This window comes from Orycteropus afer, unplaced genomic scaffold (genome assembly GCF_000298275.1).
Source record: "Orycteropus afer afer isolate SDZICR_OR568_19922 unplaced genomic scaffold, OryAfe1.0 scaffold00026, whole genome shotgun sequence".
Taxonomy (NCBI): Eukaryota; Metazoa; Chordata; class Mammalia; order Tubulidentata; family Orycteropodidae; genus Orycteropus; species Orycteropus afer.
In genome coordinates, this window is record NW_006921613.1 from 522954 (window position 1) to 534366 (window position 11413).

At 36.3% G+C, this 11413-nt stretch overlaps 1 protein-coding gene across 1 annotated transcript in view; it reads left to right on the forward strand.

The window, feature by feature from the left end:
* RFX7 (regulatory factor X7) overlaps window positions 1-11413 on the forward strand; it is a 217094-nt gene that overhangs the window by 84884 nt on the left and 120797 nt on the right. The window contains exon 2 of the mRNA XM_007935136.1: window positions 3408-3441. Within this exon, the coding sequence (XP_007933327.1) occupies window positions 3408-3441 (34 nt within the window). The remainder of the gene's footprint in view (window positions 1-3407; window positions 3442-11413) is intronic.

Genomic DNA, 11413 nt, shown 5'->3' on the forward strand with positions numbered 1-11413 from the left:
TACTCTGTAAATCTTCACCCAAATCCTAATAAAAAATAAATAAAAATAAAAATAAAAATAAATAAAAGTACCTACCTCAAAAAAACAAACAAACAACAACAACAAAAAAAGCCTAAGGAAGGGATACACAATCAGATAATTAGACTAAATTTTTAGAACAGTTATAAATTCAAAGTGTGCTATTGCCTTAGGGATAGACAGGTAGATTAATAAATATCATCATGCCATACCTAGGAATAAATTTCAGTTCAAATAAAGTCAAAATCTGGAAAGCTCACTTCAGAATGTTTTAGAGTAAAATATAGAATGTTTATATGGCCTTGGGTGGATAAGATTTCTTAAACAAGACAGGAAAAAAAGTCATAAAGGAAAAAAGTGGGTAAATTTGACTAAATCAAAAGTTTAAATTTAGTAAGACATAAGATATTAATCTTTTAGATAAGTATATATAACAAAAGTTAAGGAGCTCTGGTGGCTCAGTGGTTAAAGAGTTGGCTGATAACCAGAAGGTCAGCTGTTCAAAATCCACCATCCCCTCTGTAGGAGAAATGTGGCAACCTACTTCAGTAAAGATTTACGGCCTTGTCAGCTGTAGGGCAGCTCTCTCTACCTTGAAGTTGCTGTGAGATTATATCCAGAGTATATAAAGAACTACTACAGTTTAATCAACTCCATTTAAAAACAGGCAAAGGAGTTTACAGCGGAGAAAATTCATATGGCGCATGAACAGGTACAGAGGTGTACCCAGCAATGCTTGAAATTGAGAAAATGACAATTAAAAAAAAACAAAAAACTGAAATACCATTTCATATCTATTAGAATGACAGACACATTGTGAGGGTATGTATATAAGGTTATGGGAAAATAAGAACTAACATATGCTGCCAATGGAAGTATAAATTGATACAAGACCTTTGGAGAGAAATTTGGTAATATAACATAAAAAAGGTACTTTCATAAGCCCCAGAAATTCTACTTTTAGATTTATGACTGAGAAATTCTTGCGTTGAGTATACCAGGCACTATGTACAAAGGACATTTTTTGTATCCTTGCTTGTGAAAAAACTGAAAACTGCATAGTAATTATGTAGAGGAATGGGTAAATAAACTTGATATTTTCATTCAATAAAATACTTTTCAGCAGTTAAATGAACTTCATTCATGTGTATCAAGATGAATAGATCTCAAAAACAGTATTGAATGAAAACATTGCAGAATATGTACAAGATAATGGCATTTTTATAAACATTTTAAAACCACAGAGAGCAACAGTGTATGTTGCTTACAGATATTTGTATGTTTAATACAAGTATTGAAATATCAATTGGGAAAGCTGTACATTAATTAATGATGGTTGTCTTTGGGACAATAGGAAGGAAAAGGAGATTAGAAGAACAAAGGGGACTTAATGCTTTATTAATTCTATTTTGTTTAAGTATGAAGTATAAATAATCAAAGGGTTGGATTAAGTCATTGCCTAGATTCATGTCTAGTTCAGAAGTTGAGTGTACTTTATATTCTTTAAAAGCTTATCTTTTTCATATATTATTTAGAGATTTCCCCAGTTGGTTGGTTGTGATAGGTAGAAACAACTATCCTTTTTAGATATCACATAGAGCAGTTAGTAGAGATGGATTGACACAGTGGCTGCAGTAGTGGACTCAAATATAGTAATGATTGTCAGGATGGCGCCGTACAAGGTAGTGTTTCATTCTTTGTTGTACATAGAATCATGATGAGTCAGAACCCACTCAGTGGCCCCTAACAACATTAATTTATAAAATCACATTTTCACTTTCATTTTAATTTCTCTGAAATTGTAATTGGTCCCAGTCTTTCCAAAGAATTTATTCAAATGGAGGACTGAATATAGTTTTTGTCATTTATTCATTCAACAAATTTTATTGAACATCTAACATATACCAGATGATAGTACAGCAAGTGAGCAAAACAGACAAAACCTGCTTTCTTAGAATTTAAATTCTAATCAAGGAAAATAGCCAGTAAAGAAATTAATAAAAATATAGTATGGTTGGTAGTAAGTTCAGTGATGAAAGATAATGAAGTATAAAAGCAGTATATTGGGAGTATTTGATGGGGTGGGGGGGCATCAGGAATGAACTGTCTGTAAAGATAATGTGAGCAGAGTCATAAAGGAAGTGAAGGAGCAAGTTAGAGGCTGATGGAAAATGCCAGTGCAAAGACCCTGCTTCTGCTTGAAAAATAGCGTAGAGGCTAGTGTTGCTGGAGCTGAATAAATGAGGAGTAGACTAGAAAGAAAGATACATTCTGCTTCTGTGAAAATACATAGCCTTGGAAACCCAGTGGGGGTTCCTATGAGTCGGAATCAACTCAATGGCAATGTTTTTTTTGTTTTGTTTTTTTTTTTAAATCAAGAGCTATCAGTTACTTTTCTTTTTCGTTTTAGTCATTCAGAACTTTACAGTCCTATGCTGTTGTTTAAAACATGACATTTGAAATCTAGATACAGGTGTAAATTTTTGAGGTTAATGAAATCATATTTAAATACTGATTTTTACTTTTTCTGTATTAAGCTGCATGCTATAGAAAGGCAGATAACCACCTTTTGCTTTCATTTGTCCCTAAAACCTTTTTAGGAAAATAACTTGATTTGTAACATCTTTTAAAGATTGTATGTAAGCTATCTCTGAACACTGTGTGTTTCATTGTGTTTACACTTTCATGTGTGTTGTGACAAAATTCAAATGACTCTCAGTTCAATTATTTGTACTGGCATAATTTGTGTAATATATTCACGGTTCACTTATATTTAAAAGTTCAGTTAAATTGATGTGTTGTGACTTTGTGTTATTTATTTCTAAATTGGTTACCAAATATCTTAATATTAATTAATAATTATTATTTTATGCTTGGGGATTCCTGTTACTGGAAGGGGACGTGTATGTGTATATGAGGTGGTGTCTTTAGAGCTACAGATTGTATTATGTTATTATAGCTTCTAAACATTAAGCAAATCATCATCCACAGTGGCAAGCATATAGTAAAAATTAAAATTCATTGTATACTCTGTGCCTCATTTCTAAGTATAATAATACATCAAGACTGTTAAAAAATTATTTATATTATAGTGATATTATAGTGTAATAGCAATAGTAGGCTGATTATAGCAATGAAGTAAAAAAAAATACTCTGATCATATTTTAGGATTTAATTTAGTACAGTAAATGGGAAATAGATTTTTGTTTTGCTTTGCAACAGATGCAGTTGTAGGATGTAATACCTAATCAATAATGAGTTATACTTTTTTTTTTTTAATATTAGGGAAGAATGGAAAACTAATTACTGTATCTATTTAAAAATACTTCAAATATATTTCAGTATAATTTACCATTGTTATTAACCTGATTTTTTTTTTTTTCTTTTAGCAAAACTGTACAATCTAAAGTGGACTGCATTTTGGTAAGTGAAATAACCATTTTTAACATTCTTTTGTAATAAGGCATTTACTACTAATAATTATTCTTAAATAACCGATTTTAAATATAACCTAGTTTTAATTGATTTGTTATAAGCTCTATCTAAATACTTTGATATAACTCAACAATAATGAAATCACAATCTGAGATAATCAGACTTTTTTTTTTTGAAACTTACCAGCCTTTACTGAAAAGATCGCTTAAACGTTTAATTATAGTAGAAGCTTATTCTTATGTTCTGATAATTCTGTAAGACTTTATTTAAAGAGAAGTTGGAGGTATTTGATGAGTTTTTGTTGCAATAGCATATTTTTCCTATTTGGATTACTAGCCTTTAGGCATTAAAGTAACAATGGCAGATTAAATTTAGATCGTATTTATAAAAACTGTAAGAGTTTGTTTACAGAAAAGTTTTAAGATGCTTGATGGGTTAGTTTTTGTTGGTATAACATATTTTCTTATTTGGGTGGCTAGCTTTTAGGAATTAAAGCAGCAGTAAGAGTTTAAATTTAGATGTAGTTACTTAGGTCTTGTCTTAACCATGGTAAGGAAGCAGCAGCAGTTGTTGGGGCTACTGGAATAGTGCATTTCTTTCATGAAATCTCTGCTGACAGGATAGATATTCCTTAGGCTCTAGAACATTCAGAGGCTCTGTACTATTAGGTTCCCTAGAGTTTCAGTATAGGTAGTCCTCTTTCCCAACATGAGGATTCAGAACTTTCTCTTATTCAGGTTTTGGGTCTTCCTAGTTATAAATCTTAAGGGAGACCAGGAAGTGAGCCAGCAGGATTTGGAACAGCTAAGAGAGACCAGGAAGTGAGTGGAGTGGTTTGGAACAGCTAAGAGAGATGAACTTGTCTGTCATTTTGTCATACTGTGGTGGCTTGTGTGTTACTGTGAGGCTGGAGGCTTTGCCATCATTGTTTTAAATGCCAGCAGGGTCACCCATGGTGGACAGGTTTCAGCAGAGCTTCCAGAATAAGACAGAAGAAGGAAGAGGCCATCCACTTCATAAAAAATTGGCAAGTGAAAACCTTATGAATAGCAGTGAAACACTATCTGATATATTATTGGAAAACTTTATGAATAGCCCTAAAATATTGTCCGATAATAGTGCTGGAAGATGAGCCCCACAGGTCAGAGGGCACTCAAGATACAAATGGGGAAGAGCTGCCTCCTCAGAGTAGAGCTGACCTTAATGATGTGGATAGAATAAAGCTTTTAGAACCTCCATTTGGTGATGGGCCATGACTCAAAATGAGAAGAAACAGTTGCAAACATCCATTAATAATCAGAACATGGAATGTATGCAGTATGAATCTAGGGAAATTGGAAGTTGTCAAAAATGAAATGGAACGCATAAAGATAGATATCCTAGACATTAGTGAGCTAAAATGGAATGGTTTGGGCCATTTTGAATCAGACAACCATGTGATCTACTATGCCGGGAATGACAAATTGAAGAGGAATGGCATGGCATTCTTCATCACAAACAATGTATCAAGCTCTATCCTGAAGTACAATGCTGTCAGTGATAGGATAATATCCATATGCCTACAAGGAAGACCAGTTATTACTAGTACTATTCAAATTTATGCACCAAAGCCAAGGATGAGGAAGTTGAAGATTTTTACCAATTTCTGCAGTCTGAAATTAACCAAACATGCAACCAAGATGTGTTGATTATCAGTGGTGATTGGAATGCAAAAGTTGGGAACAAAGAATAATCACTGGTAGCTGGAAAATACGGCCTTGGTGATAGCAGTGATGCTGGAAATTGCATGATAGAATTTTGCAAGACCAATGACTTATACATTGCAAATACCTTTCTTCAGCAACACAAACAGCAGCTATACACATGGACTTTGCCAGATGGCATACATAGGAATCAGATTGACTACATCTGTGGAAAGAGACAATGAAGAAGCTCAGTATCTTCAGCCAGAACAAGGCCAGGAGCTGACTGTGGAACAGAGCATCAACTGCTCATATGCAAGTTGAAGATGAAGTTGAAGACAATTAAAACAAGTCCATGAGAGCCAAAATATGAATATATATATGTCCCTCCTGAATTTAAAGACCATTTAAAGGATAGATTTGATGAATTGAGCATCCATGACCGAAAACCAGAGGAATTGTGGGATGACATCAAGAACTTCATCCATGAAGAAAGCAAAAGGTCATTAAAAAAGACAGGAAAGAAACACCAAAATGGATGTCAGAAGATCTGAAATTTGCCCTTGAATGGAGAGTAGCTAAAGCAGATAGAAGAAATGACAAGATAAAAGAACTGAACAGAAGATTTCAAAGAACATCTTGAGAACACAGAGTAAGTTATTATAATGAAATGTGCAAAGATCGGAAGTTAGAAAACCAAAAGGGAAGAACATGCTCAGCATTACTTAAGCTGAAAGAACTGAAGAAAAAAATTTAAGCCTCAAGTGGCAATATTGAAAGATTCTATGGGCAATATAGTGAATGATGCAGGAAACATCAAAAGAAGATAAAAGGAATACACAGAATCACTGTACCAAAAAGAATTGATTGATGTTCATCCATTTTAGGAGATGGCATATGATCAAGAAGCAATGGTATTGAAGGAAGAAGTTGAAGCTGCATTGAAGGAATTGGCAAAAAACAAAGCTCTGGGAATTGATGGAATACCCAATGAGATGTTGCAACAAATGGATGCTGCTCTGTAGACTATCACTCGGCTCTGCTAAAAATTTGGAAGACAGCTACCTGGCCAACTGACTAGAAGAGATCCGTATCTGTACCCTTCCAAAGAAAGGTGATCCTACAGAATGTTGAAGTCATTGAACAGTTAACATCACACACAAGTAAAATCTTGCTGAAGATAATTCAAAAACAGTTGCAACAGTACATTGACAGAGAACTTCCAGAAATGCAAGTGGATTCAGAAGAAGACATGGAACGAGGGATATCATAGCTGATGTCAGATGGATCTTGGCTGAAAGCAAAGAATACCAGAAAGATGTTTACTTGTGTTTTATTGACTATGTAAAAGCTTTTGATTGTGTGGATCGTAACATTATGGATAATATTGAGAAAAATGGGAATGTCAGAACACTTCATGGTGCTCATGAGGAGGCTGTACGTAGACTAGGAGCTTGTTATTCAAACAGAAAAAGGGGATACGGCATGGTTTAAAATCAGGAAGGGAGTGTGTCAGGGTTGTATCCTTTGACCATAGTTATTCAGTCTTTACACTGAGCAGATAATCCAAGAAGCTGGACAATATGAAGAAGCACATGGCATCAGGATTGGAAGAAGGCTCATTAACAACCTACAATATGCAGATAACACAACTTAGTCTGCTGAAAGTGAAGATGACTTGAAGCACTTACTGATGAAGATTGAAGACTAGAATCTGCAGTATGGATTATACCTCAGTATAAAGAAAACAAAAATCGTTACAACTGGACCAGTAAGCAGCATCACAATAAATGAAGAAAAGATTGAAGTTGTCAAAGACTTCATATTACTTAGTTGTACAGTCAACACCAATGGAAGCAGCAGTCAAGAAGACATCAGACATACAGCATTGGGCAAATCTGCTGCAAAAGATCTCTTTCAGGTGCTGAAGAGTAAAGATGTCTCCTTGAAGACTAATGTATACCTAACCCAAACCCAAGCCGTGATGCTTTCGGTCGCCTCATATGCATGTGAGAGCTGGACAATGGATAAGGAAGACCAAAGAAGAGTTGATGCTTTTGAGTTGTGTTGGCGAAGAATACTGGAAGTACCATAGACTTCTAAAAGAACTAATAGATCTGTCCTGGAAGATGTACAGCTGGAGTGCTCCTTAGAAGCAAGAATAGCCAGACTGTATCTCACTTGTTTTGGTCATCTTGTCAGAAGGGACCATTCCCTGGAGAAGGATATCATGTTTGGTAAAATGGAGGGTCAGTCAAAAAGGGGGGAGGCCCTCAACAAGGTGGATTGACACAGTGGCTGCAAAGATGGGCTCAGGTATAGCAAGGATCATGAGGCTGGCACAGGACCAGGCAGCTTTCGTTCTGTTGTGCATAGGGTGGCTATGAGTCAAAGACAACAACACCTAATAACAACTTGTAAATCATCAGGCTGACTTTTTTTTGTACATCTGGTGTTAAAATGGTATATGATATTAGCCTTTAGTTATGTGAATATATATATATAGGAGTAGTTCACAGGAGAAGTAATTTGATAAATTCTGTATTGTTCTGTAAGCCCTGGTGGTGCATGGGTTAAAGCACTCAGCTGCCAACCAAGAGGGTACAGAGTTTGAATCCACCTGCTGCTCTGCGAGAGAAAGATGTGGTAGTCTGTTTCCATAAAGATTGCAGCCTAGGAAACTCTATGGAGCAGTTCTGTTCCCTAGGGTCACTGTGAGTTGGAATTGACTTGGTGGCATACAACAAGATACTTTTCTAATCCAGTTTCTGAGAAAGAGGATTTTTCTCAATGTTATCCATAATTTGAGGTGGGGGTGGGTGGGTAGGGTTCCTATTTTCTCTTTCACTTAGTCCTACCTCTCACTCCCCTTTCTTTCCTTCCTTCCTTCCCTGGCCTGACCACAGCCCTGTGAAATAGATAATCTTGTTACCTCCCCATTTTACGAATGAAGAAACTGAGACTCTTGCATTTAGTTCAGAAATAAATTTTTATTGAACACCTTCTGTTTGTCAGTTCTAGATCTGAATACAAAATAAAAAAGACGTTCTCTGCCCTCATGAAATTCATGATATATTGTCTCAGTATATGCAAGAGTGTCCTGAGGGCCTATGAAAATAGTGATTTAGGGATAGAGGGGTTGTCATTGTACTTTTGTCCCACCCACCACCCCCAGTACTTAGAGCATTTTCTGTCTCTCTCAACTCTCAAGAGTCTCATTCTTTATCTGTCACTCAGTAATTATTGCATGATTACTCTATGCCAGGCCCTATTCCAGGTGCTGGGGTACAGTGATAAATAAGACAGACACAGTTTCTAGCGAAAGCCACCTGCTGTCCTTTTTACTACCTGAAAACTTTGGAGAATAACTCATTTTTTTTCTCTTCATTGTAAAAATAGAGGCAGAAGCTTGATTTAAATTTATAAAATACTAAGTAAGAGCCCCTCCCAAATCTTTTTTTTTTTTTTTTTTTCAATCTTTCAAGAGTTAATAAGTATTTATATTTAGGGTGAGGCAGGGTTGTGTGTGTGTGTGTGTGTGTGTGTATTTAGTTAATGTTTTGGGGGGCGAGATACCTGCTATTTACCACTCTTCTAAGCCCTGGACAGAGAGTAAGGAATAAGATAGTAAAATGTCTATTTTCAGGAAATGTACATTTCATTGGGAGACAGATAGAAAAACAGCTCCTTGGTGAAATTACTTCAACAGATCCATATTTGAGCCCATTCTAAAGAGAGGCAATCAAATAGAATATGGAAATTACCAAACCACACCATTAATATCACATGCTGGCAAAGTTTTGCTAAAGATGATTAAAAAGCAACTGCAGGGAACTGCCCAAAGTTAAGCCAGATTGCAAAAAAGAATGTAAAACAAGGAATATTATTGCTGGTATCAGATGACTCTTGGCTAAGAGCAGAATATATCAGAAATATATTTACCTGTATTTTGTCAATTATGTGAAAACATTCAACTGTGTGCAGTATGACATAAATTATAGAGAAGATGGCTATTAGGCAGACAAGCTACACAGACCCTCTACAACAAAGAAATGAGAAGCTAGTTGAAAGAGATACTGAAGATAATCCTGGAACCCTGAGCTTTGAAAGGAAGAATAAATAAGTGGATTAAATAACAGCTTATAGAAGAACCTAAATGAAAACGGTGAATAAGGACACAAATGGAATAGTGGACAGTCAGCTGTCCTGATGGCACAGACAATTTGAGTGTTTACTAAAGGCATTCCAATGCAAGCAGCAACCTAAGAATTGACTCAGCTTACTGAGAACTGCATGAGCAACCGCAATGGTGGCTGATGACTAGAAAGGAAAACAGCGAATAAGGAGATAAACAGAGCAGTGGACTCTTGAATGTCTTGACAGCATGACCATTTTTGAATAATTGCAAGAAGCATTCTGATCAGGGCAGCAACATAAGAATAGCTCCACGGGAAAACTGGATATGATGGCGGAATATGCAGAAAGACTTCAAAGACCCTCTTCAACAAAGAAAAGGGGAACCAATTAACACAGGTACAGATGATAATCCTGGACCCCTGAGCTTTGAAGGGAAGTATAAAGAAGTGGACTAAACTCCAACTAGCAGAAGAATTTGCATGAAAACACCAAAAAAGGAGACATATGGAACTGCGGTCTGGCAGCGACCCTGATGGCACAGACAGCTTGGATATTGCTGAGTGGTGGTAGGACCTGAGAAGTAACCTAAAAATCAGTCCTACTGGCCAGGGATTGCAAAGAGGATACTCTGGTGACTGGTGAATAAAAGGGGAAGTAGCAAAGAGGAAGGTGGGCTGAGCTGTGGACTTTTGCCTGTCCAGAGGGTGCAGCCATTTTGAATGCTTACAAGCAGTTTGTCCATTTTGGATATTTAACATGACAGCATTCTCCCAGATTCCAGGGACTTAAGAAAAGGCTCCACTTGCCGGGAACCTCAAGGACCTTCTGGACGTGGATGACTGGAAAGGTGCGACATTCCCCTTGTTACTCATATCCCAATCTCTTGGTGAATAGAGGTGCACCCATCTCTCACTCCTACTCACGTTCTAGGCCAGCAGGAATTCCATCCCAGTCTGTGTGCTCTGAAGGAGTGTGGGTGCCCTGCCCTACCTTGATTTCTTTTTTTTTAGTTTGTTTTTGTCTGTTTTAAAACAATTATTTTTATTTTTACATTTGTCCTTTTTATTATTATTCCTTGTTCTTCCCTTCCCAGGTTCTAGTTTTCAGCTTTTTTCTTTTCCCTGCTCCTGGTTGAAATTTTTATTTTTTTCTTTCTTGTGGTTAACCCCATTCCTTGTTTTTCTATTGTGGTCTCCCCCCCAGATATTGCAGGTCTTCTTCTTTTTTCTTCTTCTTTTTGTTTTTTGTTGGTGCTGTTCCTGTGTAATTACATGGTGTGCTTTTTGTCCATGTGCTTTTACTTTTTTGATGGTTATTCAGTTGTTATTTTTGTCTAACTGAGTGGAAGACAGCAGTAGTCCCCATATAACAACAAAACTATACCCATAGCTCCTGCAGCTTCACTTACTGAGTGAGAGCTACCATCTCCTTCTCCACCAACAGGCCAATGAGAGACAACCCACCAAGAAGAGCCTGACTCACCCTTGGCTGCTCTTCACAAACAGTTAACAGAGATCTAAATGCCACAATGTCTCAGACATAACAGACCATCACAGTCCACACAAAGAAGCACAATAAAGTGGTACAAACAAGGGAGCAGGATACAGACCCATACCACATCCCTGAGGAAGAGGCAGCATTGGAACTCTCTGATAAGAAATTCAAAATAATTATATTTAAGTATTTTCAGAGGATTGAGAGGCAGATCAAGGAAAACTCTGACAAAACCCTAGAAGAATTTTTGAAGAAAATATAAGAAGAAAATAACAAAATAAATGAAAAATTAGAAATGGTTCAAAATCTACAGATAGAAATCCAGAAGATTAATACCAAATTGTCAGAAATAGATAACACATTGAAAGGGCAAAGAAGTAGAATTGATGCAATGGAAGACAGAATTAATGAGATTGAAGCAAATACCTGAATACTTCTTTGGAAAGGGATCAGTCAGAAAAAAAATTAAAACCAAATGAAGAAAACCTAAGGTTCACGTGGAGTACCATCAAAAGGAATAAGGTACATGTCATTAGAATTCCAGAACACGAAGAGAGAAAGAAAACCACTGAGAAAATTGTCCAAGATTTGCTGGAGGAGAACTTCCCTGATATGATGAAAGATGAGAATATATCCATTCAGGAAGT